This window comes from Colobus angolensis, unplaced genomic scaffold, assembly GCF_000951035.1.
Source record: "Colobus angolensis palliatus isolate OR3802 unplaced genomic scaffold, Cang.pa_1.0 Scaffold49, whole genome shotgun sequence".
Classification (NCBI taxonomy): Eukaryota; Metazoa; Chordata; class Mammalia; order Primates; family Cercopithecidae; genus Colobus; species Colobus angolensis.
The window spans coordinates 4,548,596-4,576,541 of NW_012118376.1; the positions used below are offsets into that span (position 1 = coordinate 4,548,596).

The 27,946-nt window shown below is 38.7% G+C and overlaps 1 protein-coding gene across 3 annotated transcripts; it reads right to left on the reverse strand.

Annotated features, from left to right (window-relative positions):
• Window positions 1-1,450: 1,450 nt before the first annotated feature.
• On the reverse strand, window positions 1,451-27,946 carry HMGCR (3-hydroxy-3-methylglutaryl-CoA reductase). 3 transcript variants are annotated; one of them, XM_011959239.1, is made up of 20 exons: window positions 27,658-27,946; window positions 21,793-21,980; window positions 20,263-20,374; window positions 19,895-19,982; window positions 18,276-18,360; window positions 16,621-16,726; window positions 14,013-14,119; window positions 13,787-13,903; window positions 13,213-13,373; window positions 12,847-13,094; window positions 12,560-12,738; window positions 9,127-9,321; window positions 8,297-8,455; window positions 7,988-8,145; window positions 7,084-7,189; window positions 4,701-4,871; window positions 4,219-4,359; window positions 3,974-4,132; window positions 3,390-3,544; window positions 1,451-3,230 (listed from the first exon to the last, which is right to left on the reverse strand). In XM_011959239.1, the coding sequence occupies exons 1-20, from the start codon at window positions 27,692-27,694 to the stop codon at window positions 3,176-3,178; spliced, it is 2,727 nt and encodes a 908-aa protein (XP_011814629.1). In that variant the 5' UTR covers window positions 27,695-27,946; the 3' UTR covers window positions 1,451-3,175. The 3 variants fall into 3 exon arrangements, with proteins under 3 accessions (XP_011814629.1, XP_011814630.1, XP_011814631.1); XM_011959240.1 differs by lacking the exon at window positions 27,658-27,946 and adding an exon at window positions 26,976-27,108; XM_011959241.1 differs by lacking the exons at window positions 8,297-8,455; window positions 27,658-27,946 and adding an exon at window positions 26,976-27,108.

Here is a 27,946-nt window from a genome sequence, read left to right on the forward strand (position 1 = left end):
CAAGTAACATTTTCTAGTTAGTTATTACATCTCTCTAGGGTTAATTCCAATTGAATTTTTATTAGCCAACACTTGGTCTCTCCCCGGGTGTTTTCCAACCTTGTGCTACTGAATAAAGTTTTGTAAAACCATTCATTCACAGCCCCACCAGGTACCTCATATTGAAATTCCAACCTATTAGTGCAGCAGCAGCACCTGTTAACTGCCAAAGTTCTGGCCCCACCCCAGAACAAGAGCTTAGGAAATCGCTGGGGTGGGGCCCAGCAGTCTGTTGAAGCAGGTCCTCTGGGTGGATGCACACTCATTTGAGAGCACAGTATTAAAGCCATCTTTTGTATTCAGCCTCCTAACCCCAGCGTTAGTGTGAGGCTCTTCTTTTGGCCTTAGGGAGCAGCTGTTAGAAAACTCACATCCTGATGCAAGAGTGCCCATACCTCCCCCCGCAGCTCTCAAACTTGCACAGGATGGAAAAGAGCAGGTATAGGGGGTAGGAGGGCTGTGTTCCAGGCACACCAAAATGAAAAACGCAATCCGTTAAGCTTTAAACACATAATTGCAAACTAAATCATCTGCCATCTTCTCTCGGCTTCCAGTGTAGCGGTTACCCATTATTTTTGCTAACTGGGCAAAATAATTAATAAATTCAAGACTTACCTAGCACAGGAGCATACTTCGAGAAACACTGGTCATTAAAAAAAAACTCCACAATGAACATAATGCTCAGGAGATTGGTATTGATGTGTTTTGCTGTTCTTTGTCCTCTTATCTAAACTCAGATCCTTCAGTGTGAGATGTGCCCCTTGGATTTAATCCTGTATCGTCTCCTGAAATCAAACATCCTGTTCTGCCACATGCATCTCATTGCTCAGCTTATCACCCAGGCGGAAAGCAGGCTTGAAGATCCTTCACTCTCTTCTGTCCAGCCTGTTCCACCCTGGAGAGGGCTGAACATACAGGTGACCTCAGGTCATTTCAGAGAAAAACTCAAACTGACCCTCTAGTATCCGGGCCTTGGTTCTTTCTTAGTGGCTCATACATACCTTTTTACCTCTAACTACAGCAAAAATGTGTAGTCAATCATTTTATGTAAATTACTGACTCACAATAATTTCTAAAGAGGCCATCCTCAGCTATACTAAGCTGTACAAATTCCCCTCTCCAATTCAGCTCACACAGCTTAAATGTTTGCAATGGCTGTTTGGTTGTGGTTGCCCCTCTTCTCCTTAACTAGCCCTCCCACTCTCACTATCCAAAAGATGTCTAGTTGACATAAATCTGAACTAATCAAACACTCTAAGAAAGCTGATTTTAATGCAATAGAATGCTGCTATCAATGTTTTAGAGTTTGAGAGTGGTCACAGGTTACTACTATGACCAGACTTTGCAAGCTTCCAGACCTCAGGCAGGGCTAGGATTAATCCAAAGAAAAAAAGGTTATTGCTTACACTTATTGGTATTAACTTCCTTTTCATTATTTACTAAAACTAGAAAAAAAGTATTCTATAACAAAATGTATACAATATAGTAATTGTACAAAACATTAATTTAGCAAGATATTAATTACAGTCCTAAAATGAACACTCAACACTGCCACTTCCATGAAAAGCTCAGAAAAAGAGTCACTGGCTAAAAAGTCACAACAAAAACAATTTAAGCTTTACGTACAACAGAAAAGGTAAATCTTCCACAGTAACACTGCAGACGCAATCACTAAGAGGCTCTCCATGCTGCCGTGGTTTACTGGAATGTTCTTCAGAGTCCATCTTCTACAAGAGACATCATCAGCTTTCCAAGACCAACACTTGAAGCATTAGATGTAATACAAAATAAGGAGTTCTTTATTATTTATACAAAACTTGTACATTAAAAAAAAATTAAGATTCAATAACTCTGCTGATCCCCTGAGGAAGCTAAGAGCGTTCATGGGTCCATCAAAGAGCCCTCTGTAAATGTTTCAGTCACCAACCTCCTGGCCACAGGAACTAGGCCATTCACGTGGCTCCTTCACTGGCTCTGAAAGTCGACTTTCCCTTTCATTAGGCTCCGCAAGCAAGCCAGGGTTTCCTGGACAACCTTAAAGAACATTATCTTCTCTGGCCCAAGCTAGAGTATTTTATCAGTACACAAGTTGATTTTTATTTCTTGAACACTTCCAATAAACTAGCATAAGAAGCTTTATTACAACATATACAGATTTGATACAGTTTACAAAAAAAAAAAAAACTAGATTTTTCAACTAAATAAAAATGTCTTTTAAGCAATTAAAGTTGGCTTAGAGAAATGGTATTTTTCTTTCAAAACTGTGTTTCTCCATTGACTTCTAAGGTCCCAGTCTTCTTTGCATTTGACACTCACCCTCATCTAAGCAACATTAAAAGCTCTGATATCTTTAGTAATGAATACAAAACCCTGTGTTTCTTAAAAGCCTAATGCTGAAAGACATGTTATAGCCAATCTAGACAAACATTTATATTTAAACAAAAGGCCTCTCTGAACAAATAGCCTGCGGAGATAAATGCAGTGATTTGTTTTCCTGACAGAACTATTTAGCACGTTTAACACATTATTCTGTAGTGTGGGAATAAGTGTTTCTTCCCTTGAAGAAAACAGGTCCCCTTCTGAAGAATAATGCTGTTTACCCCCCAAAATCAAAATAGACCAGCACCAAATGAAGAATTAATTTACAAATATGAACTTAGCTCTTGCTTCTTGAAGTTCTACATCCCAGACTTACTAAATTAACTACAAAATCAGGAGTTTCGTCAGCTACAGTATAATTTTAAAATCCATTTTCAATCGGCAGGGGTGAGGGAGAAAGTCAATTGCACTGATCACCATGAACTTCAAGAATTTCATCAAAACTTTTTTCCCAGCTTGTATTTGCCTTCAGAGGTGAGCTGTAGATTAACATCTTTGATGCTTTAACGTACAATATTCTTGCTGAAATCTTTCCAAAGAGCACAGCATGTAAAGCACTAAACTGTGTTCAGATCTGAGGAATCTGCATGGAAAGAACCTGAGACCTCTCTGAAAGAGTCAAAAACCAAGTGGTTGTCTCAGTGATCACATCTATTCATCCTCAACAAGCCAATGCATTGAGCTTTTTTAATTCACAGATTTTATGTTAGTCCTTTCAACCCAATGCGCGTGTTCCAGTTCAGAACTGTCAAGCTATTCAAGCTGTCTTCTTAGTGTAAGCTCCTTGGAGGTCTTGTAAATTGATTTTCGACCTATGGTAGAAAATGACAAAGTAGCAATATATAAATATCAGGAATGTAGAATTTTAACTTGGGACTACAGTAGCTGAGTAGTAAGTAGTAAGTAGTAGTAGTAACTGCATATTTTTTGAAATATAGGGAAAACATGTTAAATATATCTTTGGGTATTACCTGTTGTGAATCATGTGACTTTTGACAAGATGTCCTGCTGCCAGTGCTGCCATAAGTGACAATTCCCCAGCCATTACGGTCCCACACACAATTCGGGCAAGCTGCCGGGCATTTTCCCCAGGATTATCTTTGCATGCTCCTTGAACACCTAGCATCTGTAGCCAGAGAGAGACACTGCAAGATTCACCCTTAAAATCATGAACAATTTCTTACTCAATCAACTAAAAACGGGGCAACTAAAAATGGCATCAGAATAGAACTAGACTCCACTGGAAGTACTAACTTTCCAAGACTTGACAGCCACGAATGACAGTGCATAATACCATAGCTAACATCATATTCACAGCCTGACCGGCAGTACCCTTTACTCAGTAGATGAACATTCATTTGCTCTCTTCATCTACTTTCTTATCTAAGCATAAGCTGAAACATGCTTATTTGGACACAATGGATTAGGCTGATATGACAAAAGAGTTTTGAAAAGACCAATTAAAATATAGAGGTGAGTGATACATAATCTCAGCTAGAAAGAGAAACCCAGAGTCGGAACTAGGCGTGTGGACTCTATGCCTGATACATCATACCTGCAAACAGGCTTGCTGAGGTAGCAGGTTGGTCCCACCGCCCACCGTTCCTATCTCTATAGATGGCATGGTGCAGCTGATATATAAATCTTCATTTGTGGGGCCACTTGCTTCCATTAAAGTAATACAGTTTGAACTACCAACATTCTGTGCTGCATCCTGAAAAAAAGAAAAGAAAAAAATCTACAATATACTTCTTTCACTCAGAAAGATGTAAAAAGAGAAGTGGAGGCTGGAGAGCTCACCTGTCCACAGGCAATGTAGATGGCAGTGACAATGTTTGCTGCGTGGGCGTTGTAGCCTCCTATGCTCCCAGCCATGGCAGAGCCCACTAAGTTCTTGTTGATGTTGACCTCAATCATAGCCTCCGTGGTAGTCTTTAACACCTAGGAAACAGAGCTGTGTACATTCAGATGCTCCTCCACAAGGTTCGGGGAATGTTACCCAAATCTATCTTTCTGCACCTCCAGAAAACAAAGTTTAGATGTGGCCCCATTCAAGTTCTGTCCTCCATTAAAAAATAATAATTAAAAAAAAAATCAGTAAAGTTTGTTCCTATGGATTAGATACACATAGACAGGTGGCAAGGTACAACAGTCATCTTTGATGGAAAACACTGTCCCATGTATTTAACTTTATTTAAAATGTTAATACTCCTTTACCCTAGTTTTAAATACAATTAAAGATTACAAAATAAAAAAGATAAGTTATCCATCCAGTCACTCACTTCTCTGACAACCTTGGCTGGAATGACAGCTTCACAAACAACAGATTTTCCTCTTCCCTCTATCCAGTTTATAGCAGCAGGTTTCTTGTCAGTACAATAGTTACCACTAACAGCTAGAATCTGCATTTCGGGGAAATACTCATGAAGTTTTGAAAGTGCTTTCTCTGTACCCTGTTAACAAGAACCCAAAACGCACACATATTAAATGCATGAAATATTCATCCTTATGGGAAGAATTTATTTGTATCTATGATATATTTCTAAGTATAATAACTATACTTCAAAGAAACTGAGCACAAAAGTAACAGCTGTTTTATTAACCATCACAATTACTTTCTTGGTCAGGTATAGATTCCTAATGTGTTTCTTTCTTGGTAAGAAAACCAAGTTCTTTGTAGTCATTGTTGAATAGGATGTAGATAAAAAATGATAATGTTAAAAATACTCAATAAGGATACTCATATTTATATGTCACTGGGGAATGAGTAATAAATTCCATCTTCTAGTTATTCAGCTGTTACCTAAAACCCCAAGTAATGTAGTCTGTAAAGAGAAGTGGGTCATAAGAGTCGATCTTGTGAGGTGGAAAGTCGTTGAGCTTTATTACATAAAATACAAATAAGCTTTCCAATGACTTCCAATTAAATAGAATTAATTCAATTAACGACTCATACCTCAATAACCCAAAACATACTTATTGGCAATTTAAAAAATAATTTTATTGTGGTAAAACACATAAAATTTACCATCCTACCCATTTTTAGGTACACGGTGGTAAGTATATTCACACTGCCATGCAACAAATACCCAGCACTCTTTTTTTTTTTTTAAGTTCTGGGATATATGTACAGAACGTGCAGGTTTGTTACATAGGAATACATGTGCCATGGTGGTCTGCTGCACCCATCAACCTGTCATATAGGTTTTAAGCCCCACATGCATTAGGTATTTGTGCTAATGCTCTTCCCCTTGCCCCAACACCCTGACACGCCTCGGTGTGTGTTGTTCCCCTCCCTGTGTTCATGTGTTCTCACTGTTCAACTCCCACTTACAAGTGAGAAGGTGTGGTGTTTGGTTTTCTGTTCCTGTGTTAGTTTGCTGAGGATGATGGCTTCCAGGCTCATCCATGTCCCTGCAAAGGACATGATCTCATTCCTTTCTTATGGCTGCATGGTATTCCATGGTGTATATGTGCCACATTTTCTTTATCCAGTCTATCATTGATGGGCATTTGGGCCGGTTCCATGTCTTTGCTCCCAGAACTCTTTTCATCTCATAAAACAGAAACTCTGTACTTACTAAATAACAACCACCCATTTTCCCCTTCCCTAAACCCATGATAACCACCATTCTCTTTCTGTCTCTATGAATTTGACTATTCTGGACACCTCATTCAAGTGGAATGATACAGTATTTGTCTTTTTGTGACTGGTTTATTTCATTTAGCATAAAATCATCAATGTTTATCCATGTTGTATCATGTGCTATAATTTCCTTCCTTTTTAAAGCTGAGTAATATTCCATTTTATATAGACATATACATACATACACATACAAATATATCTAATTTGTTGTCCATTCATCCAAGAATGAACATTTAGGTTGATTCCAGTTCATGGCTATTATGAAAAATGCTGCTACAAACATAGGTGTACAAATATCTTTTTGAGAACTGCTTTCAGTTCTTTTGGGTATATGCCCAGAAGTACAACTGCTGGATCACATGGTAATTCTATTTTTAAGTTGTTCAACTGCCATACTGTTTATTGGCAATGCTCCTTGACTTCTGATAGGTTTATTAGGCTGTAAACCCCACATAAGTAGAAAATATCCTAACTTGAAAACGGACAGATGAATGGACAGGCAGGCAGACAGATGGATGAATGGAGTCAGGGTCTTGCTACATTGCCCAAGCTGGCCTCAAGCTCCTAGGCTCAAGCTAACTTCCCGCCTCAGCCTACCGTGTAGCGAGGACCACAGGTATGTGCCACTATGACCAGCTATTTTTTTTTTATTGCTTGTAGAGATGGCATCTCACTATGTTGCCCAGGCTGGTCTTAAACTCCAGACCCCAAGCAATCTCCTTGCCTTGGCCTCCCAAAGTACTGGGATTATACTGGTGTTCTTAAAGACGAATCTTGAAGTCTCTGGAAGAGGTCAGCTTCAAAGGTGGTCTCTTAACTAGATAAAGTTTTGAAATGTCAACATTAAGACTGTTCCCAGTCCTGAGTAAACTCAGGATATGTGTAATGCCAAGTCTAAATTAAATCTATCAAATGTAAGGAATACCAATCAACAAATGCCTGATTGATATAACATGAGTTATATCAATCAATATTTACCTTTTAATAAAAGTACTTTCAGATACTCTGCCTACACTTACCTTTGAAATCATGTTCATCCCCATGGCATCCCCTGACCTGGACTGGAAACGGATATAAAGGTTGCGTCCAGCTATGCTTGTATGAAGTTTCTGTAGACGTGCAAATCTATAAATAAAAGATGCAAAGATTGTATTTTATTCTTTATTTATTTATTTTTCTGAGATGGAGTCTCGCTCTGTCACCCAGGCTGGAGTGCAATGGCGTGATCTCAGCTCACTGCAACATCCACCTCCCAGGTTCAAGAAATTCTCCTGCTTCAGTCTCCTGAGTAGCTGGGATTACAGGCACAGGCCACCATGCCCAACCAATTTTTGTATTTTGAGTAGAGACAGGGTTTCGCCATGTCAGTCAGGATGGTCTCGAACTCCTGGCCTCAAGTAATCTGCCTGCCTTGGCCTCCCAAAGTGTTGGGCTTACAGGCATAAGCCACTGCGCCATCACAATTATTTCTTAATAAACTTACACAGTTCACATAAAAACAAATGTGTTAGCTTGAACTATATTGTGGTTATCATTTGCATTGATTATGTTACTTTATAAATTTAATTTTCTTTATTTAAAGTAAGTCTATTATACTAATACTTCTCTCCTATTTGGAAAATCTTTTTTTCTAAGACAGTTCTCTCCTAGGCAAAGTAACAGTCTAATCAAAATTACTAGCTCACACTTTTTTTTTCTTACTAATTTACCTCTGCGGAGCTATTCATTTGAATCAAGATTCTTTTTCCCCCCAACCAAGCATAAATATTACTCATTTTAAATGAATGGCTTTAAAGTTGATATTCTGTTATGTGCTCTTAAGGAGGTAATATGTTAACAATTATGTTTGGTAATCACAGAAAATGACGTTGGTTCTAAAATAAACAAATAGACATAAATGTACATACAAATCCGCTCACACACCTGCTAGTGCTGTCAAATGCCTCCTTTATCACTGCAAACCCTTCAGATGTTTCAAGCCAGGCTTTCACTTCTGCAGAGTCACAAGCACGTGGAAGACGCACAACTGGGCCACGAGTCATCCCATCTGCAAGGACTCGGCTGCTGGCACCTCCACCAAGCTGCACAGTATATGTTAGAGAAGCAAGCACATGTTACCCAAAAATGCTCATGCTTGACCTAAAAGGTATCAACTAATTGTCCTTAAAACTCTTCTCATTGCCTTGCCCATGATGTATTTTAAAACTGGCAAATATATAAATGCCAACTTACACCTATTGCTCTGCAGCCTCTATTGGTGCTGGCCACAAGACAACCTTCTGTTGTTGCCATTGGAACCTGAAATTCTTTTCCATCCAAGCAAAGGGGTCCTGCTACTCCAACAGGGATGGGCATATATCCAATAACATTCTCACAACAAGCTCCCATCACCTACAAGGTAAAGTCAGGCACCAAATGAAAATCTAGATAGTAAAATGCACAAAAACTCATCTCAGCTTGTCATTAATAACTATTTAGTATGTATTCTTTTTAAACAAAATTTTTAATTGACCTTTAAACAGTGTTTAACATACTAAAATCTTTGAGTAATGACTATAAAAACAGGAAAAATATCTTTAATTTCTATGACCTACATCATAAGCAGAATAAAAAATTAGGGTAAAATGATTTAAAAGGAAAATGTTTTATAAAACTATGTACATATACGAAACTCATCATTCTTAGCAAACTATCACAAGAAGAGAAAACCAAACACCGCATGTTCTCACTCATAGGTGGGAACTGAACAATGAGATCACTTGGACTCGGGAAGGGGAACATCACACACTGGGGCCTATCATGGGGAGGGGGGAAGGGGGAGGGATTGCATTGGGGAGTTATACCTGATATAAATGATGAATTGATGGGTGCTGACGAGTTGATGGGTGCAGCACACCAACATGGCACAAGTATACATATGTAACAAACCTGCACGTTATGCACATGTACCCTAGAACTTAAAGTATAATAAAAAAATAAAATAAAATAAAAAGAAAAGAAAAGAAAAAAAAAAGATTAAAAACATACAAAGCAAACCTCTCTTAATCAAGAAAACAACATACCAAGGAGTAATTATAATCCCTGTAAGGTAGGTACTGCAGAGAAGAAGGTTCTGAAAGCTTTTTGGAAAGTAACTGTCGGCGAATAGATACACCACGCTCATGAGTTTCCATAAGAGTTTCCAACTTGTAGGCTGGGATATGCTTAGCATTGACTAACTGGATGATCTCAGCATCACTAAGGAATTTTGCACCTTTCTAAAGAAATGGAGAAAAAAATGAAATTGGGGTTAGAGAGAGAGATGAAACAAAAGGCTTGAAGGACTGTATTTCATGTTATAAACCATTTAATATAAACAATGCTAAGTTAAAATAATGTAATTTTTAAATTAAATCACTGTAGTTTTTAAATAAAAGATACCTCCGGGGCCGGGCACAGTGGCTCAAGCCTGTAATCCCAGCACTCTGGGAGGCCGAGACGGGTGGATCACGAGGTCAGGAGATCGAGACCATCCTGGCTAACATGGTGAAACCCCATCTCTACTAAAAAATACAAAAAACTAGCCAGGCGAGGTGGCGGGCGCCTGTAGTCCCAGCTACTCGGGAGGCTGAGGCAGGAGAATGGCGTAAACCTGGGAGGCGGAGCTTGCAGTGAGCTGAGAACCGGTCACTGCACTCCAGCCTGGGCGACAGAGCGAGACTCCATCTCAAAAAAAAAAAAAAAAGATACCTCCACAAAATAACAATTCATTTTAATACAAAAAATGCCAAACAAAAATAACATAAATACCATTATCATTAGATTTTACAATACAAAGACAGGCTTGCACTAATACACCATAAAAAGAAAAATAAACGTGAATTTAGCAAGGTTTCAAGTGTGTGTCAGATGTAACCGCTATTGTTTAAACTCTAGTTAAACTTTCTATTTTTAATATCCTGAACAGGCAAGATATTCACATGGTTTAAAAACTAAATATTAAAAGAGATACAACAAAAAGTCTTCATCCCATCTCTGTCTACCATCTGCCCAGTTCTTTGCTACCTACACATAAATAGGTACCACTGTTTTATTGAGTATCCATCCAGAGATTTTTATGCATGATTATAAATACACACACACACACATATATATATACACACACACACACACACACGCACATATATGGGTATAAATTCACACAAGTGTTGGGCCAAAGGGTATAAACATTTATAATCTTATAAATTTTTATAATTTTTACAAATTTATTAATTTGAATTAACACTGTCCAATTGCCTTCTCACCACCAACGTAAGAAAAGACCTTTCCAGGTTGGGGGCAGTGCCTCATGCCTATAATCCCAGCACCTTGGGAGGCCAAGACGGGCAGATCACCTGAGGTCCAGAGTTCGAGACCAGCCTGACAAACATGGAGAAACCCCGTCTCTACTAAAAATAAAAAATTAGCCAGGCATGGTGGCGCATGCCTGTAATCCCAGCTACTTGGGAGGCTGAGACAGGAGAATCAATTGAACCTGGGAGGTGAGGTTGCGGTGAGCCAACATCACGCCATTGCACTCCAGCCTGGGCAACAACAGCAAAACTCCTTCTCAAAAGAAACAAACAACAACAACAACAAAAAAAAAACAAGAAAAGACTTCTCCTGACAACCTCAATAGAGTATGTTATTAAACTTTGGGATTACTGCCAATCTGATGAGTGAAAATATCTCAAGTACAATTTTAATTTGTATTTCTCTTAGGATGAAGTTAATCACCTTCTCACATTTTTAAGAGCCATATGTACTTTTTTCCTGACAATAGACTGATTATATTATCTGCTTTTAAAAAATCAGATAAAAATTTAGTCTCATCAATTTGCAGGAGCTCTTTATATGTTACAGATTAGCCCTTTAGCCTTTAAATATAAATTGCCAATATTTTCTCTTGGTTTATTAGCTGTCTCTTGACTCTGCTTGTGGTGGTGATATACATACATATGCATACACACATATATACACACACATTCACAATCACCATCTTCCACAAAACTGGTACCAGTAATTCAATTTTGTGACTACTACCTGTGGGTTTATTCAAGGATCTTTGCAAACACTAATATTAGTCTAATTTTTCAAAAGAATAGTAAGATAAACATTAGCTGGTTTATGTATTGTCAGTGCAAATTCATTCATTCTCTTAAAGTTTACTGAGCACCTACGAAATCCAAAGCCTTCTCAAGACATGGACTTAGCCTTCTAAGAGCCTGATGTCTAATAATGGAGATACTCATGTAAATATGATATAAGCAACAAAGTACAACTGCCATTAAAAATGCAGTCTCTATATAAAGGATGCTTCAGAAAAGAAAGGTTACTTCTGTTTGGCGGAATTGAGATAGATTTCATAGATGCTAGCATTTGCCCTGAAGGTGTGAGCACCTGGAGATGCGGAGGCACATCAGATGACAAAAACAATAGAAACCCAGAGTTGGGAACTGTGTTTAAAGAACAATGACTAAGTTCAGCTAAAAAGTATATGATTAAAGAACGTAGGCCGGGTGTGCAGTGGCTCATGCCTGTAATCCCAGCACTTTGGGAGGCCAAGGCAGGCAGACCACTTGAGGCCAGGAGTTTGAGACCAGCCTGGCCAACATGGTGAAACCCCGTCTCTGCTAAAAATACAAAAACTAGCCAGACATGGTGGCACATGCCTGTAATCCCAGTTACTCGGGATCCCGGCTGATACACAAGAATCACTTGAACCTGGGAGGTGGAGGTTGCAGTGAGCCCAGATGGTGCCACTATACTCCAGCCTGGGTGACAGAGTGACACTCTGTCTCCCAAAATAATAATAATAATAAAATAAAATTTCATTTGTCAAGTATACCTCAATAAAACTGGTGAAAAATTGCATTTTACCAATAAATGTATTAAAATATATTTAAAAGAAAGAATTAATCATATTAAGCAGACATGGATGGAACATGATTATTTGCATGAAAGCATGAGTAGATTGATATGGTCATGCAGGTAGAAGACCCTGTTCAAATCTCAAAAACAAAAGCAAGCTTCCTCATGGGTATCAAGCTTACAAAATAAAACAAAAACTTTCTTCTATCTTTGAAACTTGTCTCTGTGTTAAACTCTTTCTAGGCCTCAACACACCTATGAGAATACAGTAGTCGCTCATCTCTATGATAAACAGTAATAAACTAGAAAGAGTTTTGACTCTGGAGTCAGAAAATCTTGGACCCCGCTATCAGCTTTACCATTTCCTAGATGTACTACTCGGGGAAATTAAACATACTGGAGCCTCAACGTTCTCATCTAAGAAACAGATAATTCTACCTACCTCTCAAGATTGTGGGAAATAAAGAAAGAAGATAGTATCTGTTAGTTATGTTACATGGTGCCCAGAACTTAGCTGTATTGTTCAGCAGATACTAGATTTTTCTTCCTTGAAAAAGCTCCTTTGTAATGAAAAATGCCACGTTGGAGTTTATGTATCGTCCTCACCTCTGCATTCCCAAGTATCTGTAGACATTCTTCGTTAGGCCGAGGTTCCCCGGGAAGTTCAATTTCAGGTTCCTGTGTCACCAGTACTGATGAAGTATCGAGTAAGGAGGAGTTACCAACTACAAATGTAGCTTTGTTTGGGGTATCTGTTTCAGCCACCAAGGGTTTTATAACCTCAACTGTTCAAGAGATCAAAAGAAATCTCACAACACGGCACATAATTTTGAAAACAGACTGCTTTTTGAAGAAGCAATGAAGGACTGAAAGTGAAGAGAATAACAAGTTACCTTTTCTTTCTCGGTTTATCCCTGTCTCTTCCTCTATTGAATCACATTTCTGGTTATTTCTGACCAGCACAGGTTCACGTCTACAACAGTTGTCTGGGACTTTCTTTTGTGTCACTACAGGAGATGTGATAGGGTTTTTTAACGAGAGTGTAGATTCTGTCTCTGCTTGTTCAAAGAAGATGTACTTGACAGCTAGAAGGAGAGCTAAACTTAGGGTAATAACTTGTTCAATATCCATGCTGATCATTCTAAATAAAAGAAAGCAAATTAAAATATTATTCAGAAACGTAAAGGATACAATCTAAACTTGTATTAGCATAGAGTACTATGATTAATATATCACAAAGTAGATTTCAGTTAACTTACTTAGAGAGATAAAATTGCCAGAGGGAAACACTTGGTTCAATTCTCTTAGACACATTTTCATCCAGTCCTAAAGAAACCTTAGAAGTATCTGCTGTACTGTTTTGAGGAGAAGGATCAGCTATCCAGCGACTGTGAGCATGAACAAGAACCAAGCCTAGAGACTGAAATAAAATTTTAAAAATAATGTGTCCTCTGCATATCAACAGAACTTAAATTTCTTATCCCTAGCAAATAGACAACCAGCCATTATCTCTCATAGCTTCCTCTTACCATGAAAAAAAAAGCCCCAAGTTTGCTATGCAACTAAATAAAGCAGTGACCCCACTGAACTACTGAAAACATCCCAAAGAACAGGCTTTCAAAGGGAGATAAGGTGGAGGAACTTAAAAAGTTTGTTTAGGAGAGAGGGGCTAATAAAGACCAGGAGCCTCAAAGAAATGAACACATTAAGAAAAAAAGGAAGAAGGGGGTGCAATATCATTGAATGGGCCAAAAATTGTAGAAAATAAGAAATCTTAAAAACAATGAGATTGGAAGTGAGGATACTAAAAGGAGAAGAAAACTATGTCATTACCATAATCATCTTGACCCTCTGAGTTACAGGGTTTGGCTTATTTTCTTCTTCTTCTAAAACTCGGGCAAAATGGCTGAGCTGCCAAATGGGACGACCCTCGCGGCTTTCCCGAGAAAGCTACAAATAAAGTCAGTGTGACATTAGAAGGTATTGATTCTGTTCAGGTAACTGATGTAAGCAGAAATATTACTCTTCTACTAGTGCCATATGTAAGAACTGGTCTTACCTCTAATACCAAGGACACACAAGCTGGGAAGAAAGTCATGAACACGAAGTAGTTGGCAAGAACTGACATGCAGCCAAAGCAGCACATAATTTCAAGCTGACGAACCCCTGGTTAGAGAAAAATTAAAGATATAACTAGTTAAGTGGATGTATTTTTGATGCTGCATGTATCACAAGGATACATTTGTCTTCCTTCAGGTAGACAAATACATGAAAATATCAATACTAATATTAAGCTCCTTGCCATTTACTGGAAATAGAATTAGCAACTCAGAGGTGATGCCAAGCCTTAGGGAACAGCAGGAATAACCACAGAACTCTAAGTCCCTCAAGGGCAAAGCTCTTGCCTTCTCCCATGTCCCCAGTATCATAATGCCAGGCAGAATGGTAGTGTTTAATCCACAACTGATAAACATATGTGTTTCCAATTCCTTTTTGTCAAGCAGTAGTGCCTTGTTATGAAATAAGGAGAGCACAGGCTACTCTAATGGAGCAAAACCCCAGTTACACTATTGATCTAATCCCACTTGTTAGGAGAAAAGCAATTTGCCAATTAACCAAGGATTTTTTATATAAGTGGAATATCCTCCCAGTTATGCCAGTCCTGATATAAGATCAAAATAATTATTTTTTGTGTACCAACAAACTCTAATTTCAATATAACCTCTATGACGGCTACTGAAGTTCTTATAATTTTGGTTATTTTATTCATCTGTTTGGAAAATGATATAATACAAAATGGCAACTCAAGATTAAAAATTAACAAACATATTCCACTACAAAATGCTTAAGGTATCATTTGGTAATCTCAAATAGAAAACAACCGAATTATACAGGCTAGAAGAGACCTTAGATCACCACCAAATCCTTCTCTCACTTTACAAATAAACTTGAGCATAATATAAAACATATTTCTGATGTCAAACATAACAATGCTTTGAAACATAAATTTAAATTGTCCTATAAAAACTGCTCACAAAAACTCAAAGTTGTATTTTATTTCCTAAATTTTAAGATATCAATTGACTGAAGAACAAGCATATATTGTATTTTTTTTAATTCCACAATTACCCTCAAATGTGGAAATTCAGGAGGCTACACAATCACAATAACAAAAGCATTATAAATCAAACTACATTTTAAATGGTAACTGAGTATCTTTTCAAACTTGAGGCCATCGAAACCATACTTGACCAATGCTTTCATGACTTGACTATCTACTATTTCTCTCTGCACAATATTCACTCATCTTGTTGCCATATGCTCTCCAGGCATTCTTCCTTACTGTGTCCCCAGATAAGTCTCTCTATACACAAAGAAACAGCACCAATCCACATGTATCCAAGAAGCTAAGACTTTCTACTTTTTGTACTGGCTTTTTCAAAGGGTTACTTCCAAGTTACTATGTGTTAAATCTGTCCTTTTCTACCCTAACCCAAATCTCTAATTATACCATTTCTGTATAGCTGTAAATGTCTCACTGCCTTCTCCAACCACAAATCTAATCACTTCCTTTGTCTACTTCTCTGACCATATCATGACAAAACTCATAGCCCAACTGCTTTTCACATCATTATTATTTCAATGAATAACCCCGTGGTTTCATGGCCCAACTATTGCTTCCTGGCAAATTCTCTTCTCATATATTCTTTTGCTTGAATAAAATCATACAAGTACATTTTCACCTTATCAACATTTTTTCTTGAGTGTAGTGGTGGTTACATGACTATGTCATGATCAAAACTCACAAAATTGTACTCCCAAAAGTAAATTTTAAAGTAAGTAAATTTTTAAAATTAAAAAATATTTTATCTGCTAAATAAAATCTTTGTTGAATAAAACAATAACTAAATAATAATTTACTCTCAGAAAGTTAGAAGCAATATTACATTTTTAAAATACTATCCACTGAAAAGGCCTAAACTCACGACAATAATTGACACCCTTAAAAGTTAGATAATTTACTTCTGAAAGAATGAGGCATCTCATTGAGGGCTCTAAGGTACCAGGAAATACACAGTAGTTAACTAAGTATGGTCTTTATGAGAAAGCCATAAAATATAGTCCTAATGATTAGGAGACCTTCACACAGCATAATATATTCCTTCTGGCAAATTTCCATGCCAGGCTGTAATTTTTATTCTACATAATGAAGTCCTATGTTTGATATTAATATCTAATTCTCTACTATCCAAATTAAGAATGAAGAAACATGTTGAAGCCAATGCTGGGTGCTTGCTGAGATGTACTGCTTACTATTGAATTAAATATTTCCAATCACCTTATTAGGTGAATCTTACTCAGATCTGTCCAATTCCTGACTCTTTTCTCCCTACATGATAATTAAAACACAAAAAACCAAGTCACCAGTTGAGTCTAAGTAACAGCAGGGCCTGGAAGGTGTCTTGCAGACCAGCCTTGGAATGCCATGTTGGTTAAAAAAACCAAACAAAAGAAAGCAAATGAACAAAAATATCACAAATATAATAAAAAATTTTAAGAGTAATTTAAAAGTCAAAATTTAACAATAAATAATACAAATCCAAGATGTTCTTTTTCCTCTTTAGTGACATACCTATTTTAAAATATGGCAAAAATTGCCTACAAACCTGACATGGTACCAACTCCAATAACAAGACATTCAACAAGAGCATCGAGGGTAAACGTTGGACCTAAAATTGCCATTCCACGAGCAATATTTTCCCTTACTTCATCCTAAAACAGATCAAACATATCAATGAGGGCAAGGGACAAAATAACTTTTTTAAATGTTAGAGCATCCTATGGCTTATATTAATATCAAATTACTATTCAAAGAGTAAAATATACAATATGATAAAACTAACAGGTATTCAAGATAGAAAGTATAATGGTAATATGACAGATTTAAAAATGAATTTTTTTTTCTGTTTTGAAATGGAGTCTCACTTTGTTTCCCAGGCTGGAGTGCAACGTGCAATGGCTCAATCTTGGTTCACTGCAACCTCCGCCTCCTGGGTTCAAGCGATTCTCCTGCCTCAGCCTCCCGAGTAGCTGGGATTACAGGCACCCACCACCATGCCCAGCTCATTTTTGTATTTTTAGTAGAGACAGGGTTTCACCACATTGGCCAGGCTGATCTCGAACTCCTGACCTCAGGTGATCTGCCTGCCTCAGCCTCCCAAAGTGCTGGGATTACAGGGGTGAGCCACTGCGCCCAGCCAAATTTTTAAAAAAGAACATATAGTGCCCTGATTCCCTTTCCACTGAATAAGATATTTCTTAGGAATATTCCTTTGAGGTCGTGCATTAACTCTGTCATTTAAATCCCACATAATTAAATCCTACAACATTCTATATTTTTGCCTACCATGGCAGAAGCTTAGTTGCAAATTTTTTATGAGATCATATTAGTATTAATAAAACCAAACTCATTTCCTTGTTAACATGTTCAAATGATCATACACATTATCAATAAATAATCAGGGCAGAATTGTGTACTATTTTATACTCAAGATGCTCTGATATAATATTGTTAAAAAGGTTAGGTTCTTCAAAGTGACTAATGAACATTAAGAAGAAACTTAAAATAGGAAATAACGCCAGTGTTAATTTAAGGGGTTTAAAAATAAGTCTGACAAGGCACAGTGGCTCCCATCTGTAATCCCAGCACTTCGGGAAGCCGAGGTGGGTGGATCACTTGAGGTCAGGAATTAAAGACCAGCCCGGCCAACATGGCAAAACATCTCTACTAAAAACACAAAAATTAGCCGGGGATGGTGGTGCACACCTGTAATCCCAGCTACTCGGGTGGCTGAGGCAGAAGAATCCCTTGAAGCCAGGAGGAGAAGGTTGCGGTGAGCCAAGATCTCGCCACTGCACTCCAGCCTGGGCGACAGAGTGAGACTACATCTCCAATCAATCAATCAATCAACCAACCCTGGGGTTCTCTTCCATTAGATCCTGTTCTGCTCTCTGATGTGTTTCACTAGGAAAACACTCTTATTTACCCAAAAATTTTTACCATAATTTCTGAAAACTTTCAAAAAGAAAAATGGAGGCAATTCCAAATTCCAGTAGCTACAGAATCATAATTGAGTTGTTAGATAGAGGGGACTGTTCCTGGGGTCCTTATGGAGACCCGTCTTGGGACTTGAGAATTAAACTTAAAACTTTGTGCAATTCTTAAATCTTGGACTATGAAGAAACTCTATTAATCCTTCCTATTAATGTAAACTGAAAAAAGGAATACTATTCACATTCCTATCTTATAAATAATACTTACCTGTGAGTTGGAACTGAGGGCAAACTTTGCTAATGCACTTGCTCTGGAAAGGTCAATCAGAAGGAGGAAAAAAGGCAAAGCTTCACTGGAAAAGAACAAAATGATCAGATAAATTTAATGAGAAAAAGTATGATTTTAAAAAAATTCTTTTTAGAACAAAACCTTTCCCCCTCTATATTGTATGATCCTGTAGTATGTGTACCTTTCTGCAGACAAAAAGGTATACCTTATATTTCTTCGGCATCCTCAAAGCTAAACATAACAGTTGCTCAAAATATTTGTTTAAAAATATTTTTAATGTTAAAATGTAAGTATATTTACATTTAAACACCTTTTGATAATTTTGTATCAAAAGATCATCCTTGGTAAAAAGTACCTCCTTGGATTACCAGTAGGGAAAAAAAGTGGAATATATAAAAATTTTCGGCCGGGCGCGGTGGTTCAAGCCTGTAATCCCAGCACTTTGGGAGGCCGAGGCGGGTGGATCACGAGGTCAGGAGATCGAGACCCTCCTGGCTAACATGGTGAAACCCCGTCTCTACTAAAAATACAAAAAAAAACTAGCCGGGCGTGGTGGCGGGCGCCTGTAGTCCCAGCTACTCGGAGGCTGAGGCGGGAGAACGGCAGGAACCCGGGAGGCGGAGCTTGCAGTGAGCGGAGACCGCACCACTGCACTCCAGCCTGGGCAACACAGCGAGACTCCGTCTCAAAAAAAAAAAACAAAAAAAAAATTTTTCATTAATCACTACCTGTGGAAGGATAAACTAAACAAACTCTCTGGAAACTAAATTGGCAATGACAGCACTAAAAAGCTCTTAAAAAAAAAAAAAAGTAAAACCACTGTCTCACTCCTAGGAATGTATCTGAAGAAAATGATTATGAATATGAACAAAAATGTAGTTACAAAACCATTAATCACAGAGTTGTTATTAATGAAAAAAACTAAATAACCTAACAGTCCAACATTAGATGATTAATAAACTACAAGATGTTTAGACAGAAGAGAATACATATAGCCGTTACAAACAATTTAGTTTAACATTAAGGACATGGAGGCCGGGCACAATGGCTCACGTCTATAATCCTAGCACTTTGGGAGGCCAAGGCAGGCAGATCACTTGAGGTCAGGAGTTGGAGACCAGCCTGACCAACATGGCGAAAAACAGTCTCTACTAAAAATACAAAAATTAGATGGGCATGGTGGCAGGTGCCTGTAATCCCAGCTACTCAGGAGGCTGAGGCAGGAGAACTGCTTGAACCCAGAAGGTGGAGGTTGCAGTGAGCCAGGATCATGCCATTACACTCCAGACTGGGTGACAAGAGCGAAACTCCGTCTCAAAAAAAAAAGGGACAGGTAAAGATGTTGATAAACTATTATTATGCATAAAGAAATTATAAAACAATATATATGATGTCAGATATTTTCTTTAAGTATAAAAACAGTAGAAAAGGATATATGCCAAAATGTTAATAGTTATGAAAATTAGCTAAAAGTAAAATTAAACAAAAAAATTCCCCTTATTTTCTTAACTTTTGAAAATGTGCCTTTGCAGCATGGAGAAGAAAAGTTTTTTAAAATGTATTTTGACAGAAAGTATATTTAGGTTTTTAATACTTACTTCAAGCCTGTCAATTCTTTGTCTAAGAAGTGAATGACAACTGTACTGAATACAAAGCTTGAGAAAATTGTGAAGAGGCCAGCAATACCTAAAATGACAAAAATTCAATACTGAAAAACCTTTATCCTTTACTACACAAATAATAACAGTCTCACACAGTATTCTGAGATAATACTAGTTTTCTCCAAATTATTAAGGTCTCAAATTTCAGAAGGTTTAATTGCCAATAATAAGGAAACTATTAAATGCACGCAGCACACTTTCAGCAACACACGTATTTCCAAATACATGATTTGAATGAACAGGTTTATTTCTACAGCACATCAAAAATCTAATGACACCAGAAGTTAAACATGTAAAACTATTACCCAAAATATATTTTGATCCAAGTTGACGTAAATTCTGGAACTGGAAGTAAATATACAGGATTGCTATGCATCGTGTTATTGTCAGAATTATAATGTCACTGCTCAAAACATCCTAATAGGAGAGAAAGAAAAGGAAATTCCAATAGCTCTGACTTTTAAAATAAGAAATCAAAACTAAGAATTTTTATTTTGCATGTGCAATTCATTTATATATTGTCATGAGAACATAAATGTAAGCACACTACAAGTCCAATAAAAATATCAAACATGCAAATCAAAAATTAAATCCAATTGTTAATCAAAACCACTGTGGTAAGCCAATACATCACTGCAATTTTTTTTTTTTTTTTTTTTTTGAGACAGGGTTACATGCTGTTACCCAGGCTGGAGTGCAGGGGTGCAATCACAGCTCACTGCAGCCTCAACCTCCCAAGTTCAAGGGATCCTCCTGCCATGGCCTCCAAAGTAGCAGGACTACAGGTGCATGCTACTACATCCAGATAATTTTTTAAGTTTTTTTTTGTTTGTTTTTGAGATGGAGTCTTGCTCTGTTGCCCAGGCTGGAGTGCAGTGGTGCGATCTCGGCTTACTGCAAGCTCCACCTCCCTGGTTCACGCCATTCTCCTGCCTCAGCCTCCCGAGTAGCTGGGATTACAGGCGCCCGCCACCATGCCCAGCTAACTTTTTGTATTTTTTAGTAGAGACACGGGTTTCACCGTGTTAGCCAGGATGGTCTCGATCTCCTGACCTCGTGATCCACCTGCCTCAGCCTCCCAAAGTGCTGGGATTACAGGCGTGAGCCACTGCGCCCAGCCTTTAATTTTTTTAAAGACTGGGTCTTACTATGTTGCCCAGGTTGGTCTTGAACTCCTGGGCTCAAACAATTCTCCTGCTTTGGCCTCCAAAAGTGTTGGGATTACAGGCATGAGTCACTACACTTGGCCCACACTCATTTTTGACTATTAGTTACTTATAAAAGATGTATTTCTCAAATAAAGTCAATTACACTCATTTGTGAAGAGAAAGCAAAATATTGTATTTTGTATGCACTGGAAATATGTATTTCCAGTGCATTCCATATAAACAGAAATTTGAGGTAAGTTCCTACATACTAAAGATTTTACTCGGCCGAGCACGGTGGCTCACGCCTGTAATCCCAGCACTTTGGGAGGCCAAGGCGAGTGGATCATGAGGTCAGGAGATCGAGACCATGCTGGCTAACATGGTGAAACCTGGTCTCTATTAAAAATACAAAAAATTAGCCGGGCGTGGTGGCGGGCGCCTGTAATCCCAGCTACTCGGGAGGCTGAGGCAGGAGAATGGCGTGAACCCAGGAGGCGGAGCTTGCAGTGAGCCGAGATCGTGCCACTGAACTCCAGCCTGGGCGACAGAGGGAGACTCCCTCTCAAAAAAAAAAAAAGGTTTTACTCATAACTTTTAAAAATTATGTGGTCCCATATAAGGGCTTAAGGGCTCTTTAGAATTGAAAATGTAATTTACTTTAGTCAATATCAAATTAAATTCACTAACCTCTTCAAACTTTGGACATTCATAATTCCAACCACAGATCTTACTGTTACCAGTAAACATGTTCATGGACATCATGCAGATGGTCAGTGTCACTGTCCCCACTATGACTTCCCAGGGATGGGAGGCCACGAAGAGGCCATGCATTCGAAAAAGTCTTGACAACATTGTAGATACAGAATCCGTGGATCCTGGAAGGAATATCAAGTGTGAACACTTAGTATACAGCTCATTGTATTTTTAGGAAAAGATTTTAAAGAAAAGTGTGCTATACAGCTCACTGTAGTTTTAGGAAAAGATTTTAAGGAAAAGTATGCTATAAACCCTGCTTTGTATGCATAGTGTCCTATACATATGACTATTTGATACTGTTCTTTATAATTCTGGAAAATAATTATAAAATTAAGAGAACTATGTTATTACTTCTTCATTCAAACAATAAATCCTTTACTACTCACTGGCAACCAACTTTAAAGCAGCCATTTCTTAAAAAGTATATGAATTCAAACACTTAAGATCAAACCAGGTAAGTAGCTCAACCTTATTACCTGAGCCTTGCAAGTAGAAGAGCAATCAAGCAGAAAACACAAGTGAGAAACAGCTATTCACATTTTCTAATTACCTAGATATAAAATGCATGTTAAGTATCTTCTTGATCATCTACATTCTGATTACACAAAAGGTAAACACCAAAGAATCTACTTGTTGAGTGTCCTGCTATAAATCATGTTAGTTTATAAGATCCTCAAGGGCAGGGACCTCTTGTACTTTTTCATTCCATAAAACATGGCAGAATGTCACTAGCAAAAGGATGTTTAATAAAACCTTCCTAACATTGCTGTCAACAGAAAAAAGTCTTTTCTGATAGATGTTTCTACATTAATAAAACAGGGTAAGAATTTTGCTGTGGTGGCTGCTTTTCTTCTAGCAGAATCATCAACAATAGTGCTAGAAGACGAGTAGAAAAGCATTAGACATGAAAAGCTCCCAACTTTCACAACTAATCAAAAGCTAGAAGAGTAGTAGAAGAGGATGACTGGCTGAAGTATCTGTATATAGCATTCAAAAAAATTCCCAATAGAACATATAGAAGATTTTGATCTAGTGACTACCATGACTAAATTTCCTGTTTGCTAAATAATAATTCTGATATTCTGATTTTGAAAAAAATCTTATATTACCATTGGTCTCCACAAATAAACCTGCAAGTCTTACTTCTTTCACTAAAATTAATGCCTGTGATAAAGCATATTAGTAACCTGCAAAAATCAACCAAAAAGACTTAAAAAGTAAGCTCATTAACTGCCACTCTAGCAAGAATTCAAATGAATCTCATATTTAGTAATAACTAAGAAAGTGATTCATCTGTTGAAGACAGACTATAAAAAGGCAATCAAGTAAGTGAAACAAAGCATTCATCTATTTATAAAGGGTTAGGGGAAAGACCGAAAACAAAAAAGAGTAGCTTTAAGGAACCAAAGCAAATATCAAGTGTCATCTCTCACTGCATCACTCCATGTTCTCTACATTTCAGCCATACCACACCACTAGCTGAATAGTTTTCAAACCGTTGATCCACAACAACTGGATCAATTAGATCATGACATCAATTTCATCAATAAGAACAAACATTTTTAAATAAAATTAAATAGAAAACAATATTATAAAAAATAGCTGTTGGGTAAGCCAGGTAGTATGGGTAGGTATTATTTCTTAAAACTAGGTTTCAAGAAACTATACATACGTAAGTGTGTGTCTGGCTTTTAAATTAACATGTGTTTCCTACTGTGGGTCACAGTTTTAAAAAGTTGGCAGTACCTAAAGGAATATAAATGTGGCGTGTACCTGCCTGTGTTTACTCATGCTTTTTCAACCTTCCACCCTGAATCTTATTCATCAATTTACCCTCCAGCACCTTGCACTCACACATAGCATTGCTCAACAAATGCTGGCTTAAATTCTTAAACTATAGCAGCATGTGTTTTATGACACATCTTGAAACAGACCTAAAGATGACTTTTTTTAAAGGCACCTAGATATGGATGTAACCCATGCCCTCTAGTTTAAGGCTAAATGCAGAGCATTCAGGGAACATATTAATGGGGTACGGGAAGGAGAAACATTTTACATACAGGTTGAGTATCCCTTATCCAAAATGCTTGGGACCAGAAGCGTTTCAGATTTGGGATGTTTTCGAATTTTGTAATATCTGCATTACATTTACTAGCTTAGCAACCCTAATCCAAAATCCAAAATCCAAATTCCAAAGGCTACAATGAGCATTTCCTTTAAGTGTCAGGTTGGTGCTCAAGAAATTTCAGATTTTGGAGCATTTCAGATTTCAGATCTTCAGATTAGAGACAGTCAACTTGGAACTATCCTGGAAAATGTACAACAGCAACAAAATCCTTTCTATTAAATTAGCAGGTACTTGGACTTAAAATATTGGAAATCTTTAATCAAATCTTAGATATGAACCCTACTTAATTATAACCAAAAGACTCACTAAAAGTAAAAGGCTAGATTTTCATGATGGTATTCTATCACATAATTTCTTTCTTACATTTAAAACACAACTCTACCAATTGTTCTACAGGATCAACTAGCATCGAAGTTCCAGAAAGTAAATTAACTACGTGTTTCAAAATTAGGTCAACATTATTTCTAACCCTCTTTCCCTGCAAAAAAAACACTTCAGCTCAGATTTTTCCTCATTATGTCAATCAGATTCATTATTATTAAAAAGTTAATTCATTTGAATTAAAATCTTAGCTGCAACCCCGTAGGAACACTAACTTGTGAACAAATTGGTTTAACATCATAAACCCATAATTATACATTAGACACATTATGTATTCCCTCAAAAGATTTTATGGTGGCATTGTAATTCTGGGACTTTTTTCCTAGGTGTAAAGTCATCTTTGCAATATTCAAGGAAAAAAATTACACATGACCCTGTCAGCCATCCCTAAACACAGAAAACCCCACCTATTTGGAAACAAACTGAGCAATCTTATAAGGGTGTGTCAAAAGCAACCATAATTATAAACAGTCTCATTTCTCATGAACATCCTCCCCATTGCCCTGTGATTATGCAAAGCAATTTACATGCCATAGAATCCAATCTTCCACCTTCATCAGCAGTTGCAAATGGAACAAGCAGGCTACAGGATAGCTCCTGCAAATTGAGTTGACAGTATTTATGCAACACTGCAATAAAAATTAATTTCACTTAAAGAAACAAAACAAATAGGCAAGGTATGCCTTACTTATTCAGACTAAAAAGTATGCTGCAAACATTTACAGATTAAAAGAATGGATAATGCTTAAATGTCAATCCAATCTGCTACAGAAACCACCTACCACGACCAACTGCAGAAAAGGATGTTTTGGCATCCTACTTCCTCCTACTCAGCACTCCGCCTGCATTGCACATTCCAGTATTTGATTATATACTATCTTACAGTGTTCTCAAATTAATTAAATGTGTACATTTTGTCTCTTTGAAGGCAAGAACTGCGTCTTATATGGCAGTCATTTTCAATCCCAACAGGATCTAGCATTCTGCTACTCAAGCTGGTATTCCAGAGAGAAGGAAAAAAAAAAAAATCTTGCACTAGTAATCAGGAAACCCGGATTCTATACCCAATTAGCTCACATTCTATTACATGCTGTTTTTAAGTCATATCTCTTCATTCACTTACGAAGCTAGAGCTCCAAAGTTCTCTGACAAAGATAAGTATTAAATGGAATAATACGAAACGCTATTTTTGTAGGTCAGTTGAATTTTAAATACTGGCAATTTCACATGGGTCAACCTAAGTAGACCATGTGATTCCATAATGTGGCTATCTATGGTCTAGAAACTAGACCATAAAGGAATAATACAAAGAGTGTGTGGATGCAGGCATACTCACAGACTTATCTTGAAATGGTTATCCCAAACACCTGACAATTTTCATGTTAATGCTGTAACCTATGTGCAATTTTGTTTAACCTTCATGTTACTAATTCCCATTTGTCTTGACCACCAAGTTTATCATAAGTTCTGGAAGAATACGACAACAAAGCAGGCCTGCAAAATCCAGTCTATGCCCAAAGTACTGTCCAGGCCTTTGCTAGATTATCTCTAAATTGCAAAATGCCTTTCATTGCATGGAGACGAAAATAAATTCATAAGTAAACAAAAAGTACATTCTCTACCTTGTGGGACGCCGAAATCATGCACATTTAGTATAGCCCATAAATAAATGTTTCCTACGACTCTGCAGGACCATGTCTAAGAAGGCATATCCTCAAATCCTGAAATATTTCAAACGACTACTTAAGAATGGAGTACATCGACCTCCTCCTACTGTAGAAATTAACTGTTCTATATTTTTATCTCCAAGGTACATTTTTCCTAAAACAACATCAGCACCAAGGAGACTACGCCCCTTATCAAAAAAAAAAAAAAGAAGAATCTTTTGAGTCCTTGTGCGAATCCTCACGTTAGGTTCCACATCCTCTCAAGCCGTTCTCCTGTAAATAACCGGACACATTTACACCAATCCACGGTTCTTTATGGCTCTAAGTTAGTCAGCAGCATTTACAGAGATCTTGCCCGTCACGTAAAAGAAAGGCGCGAACGAACAGCAGCTCCTGGGCGTGAATGCCCGGATCCAGCAGCCGCGCTTCTCCCGTCTGCCCTGCGAGCCGCCAACCCAGAAGCCCCACAGACCCCTAGCATTTCTCGAATCCAGAGGCCTCCGAGGTCACCCTGCCTGACACCCTTTCCGCCCCGATTATCGCGACCATGCAGCCAGCACTGCCTACTCTGAACAGGGCCGATGAACGCGGCTACGCCCCGCGGGTCCACAGATGATGAGCACAGTCACCAAGAGGCCAGACCGCCGCCCGCCTCTCAAACCGAGTTCGGGACCCTGGGTTCCTCCGACACTGGTGCCGGTCGCCGCTCGGCCTGCCGGGCCTCAAGGACATTCCTTGCAGTCCCCGCGGGTCCGGGCCGCCACACCAACAAAGCGCAACCGCAGCACCCTCCAGGTCCGCAGGAGCTGCTGGCAGCCACTTCCCAGGGCCGAGGGAAGCTCCAGAATTGCCACCAAAATAGCCCTAACCCCACTCCCACTCATCTCGCCCCGCTCCCCGCCGCCCCGGCCCCGCTTCTTGATCACCAGCCGCCTCACCTCCAGATCTCACTAGAGGCCACCGAACCCCGGCGCCGGTGCTCCGCCCGTCTGCAGTCAACGGAGACACGGAGCGGAAGGAACCCTCGCCTTACGCACGCGTGGAGCCGGCCGAGCCTTTGACCAATAAAAGAGGATGGTTCGATTATCTAGCCAATCGCCTGGGGGCTGCTCGGCCTGACGGCGCTACGTCACGAACGGTCGCCTTAACAACCGCCCACAGCTCTCCGCAGGGCCAAGAACAGGCACCGCACCATCTCTCACCACGGCTCGGCCAACCAATAGCCGTTCGAGTCCCAGCAGTAGGGCCTGCCTATTGGCCCTAGAGCCGTGGGGGCGCAAGCATGGCAGCTGCCTAGGCGAAGGCGATAGGGGACCTGGCGGGTGGAGTGTCCCACAGCCCCAGGGCCTGACCCGTGGTCATCCTGACTGTGAGAGTACAGTGGGAGGCAGTTATAGGAAGTAGAATTGGAGCGTGAGGGAAAACGCAGGGTCAGGTCGATGACTGAAAGCTCAGTTACTAGCGCGGGAGAGATGGAGGGAAGTAGAGGCGGCCATGAAAAAAAGAGGAGTATAAAAAAGGGAAGGTGGCAGCGAGGAGCACCTCAAACCTGTAACTGGCCGGTAGCCGAAACCAGCGGTTTCCCGAGATTTACCCGTTAGTGTCAATGGCTCCGGTTACCTGCATCTCTCTGTCTTGTGTGGGACATCCATTGCATGCTGGATTCTCTCTGAAATGTGCCTCTCCTGCGTCTTCTCTGCGTTCCTTCTGCTCTCCACCTGGTGCAGGGCTTTATTATCTCTTACTTAAAACAGTGCAATAGCCTCTCCAAACTGGTCTTCCCAGTCTTAGACGCATTCACTTTCCAATCTCTCCTGCACAACTCCCACACGCAGTATGTGGCATACTACTTCCTATTATGCCATAGACCCAAATCAGCGTTTCTCATTGTCTACTGGATTAAAGAAAG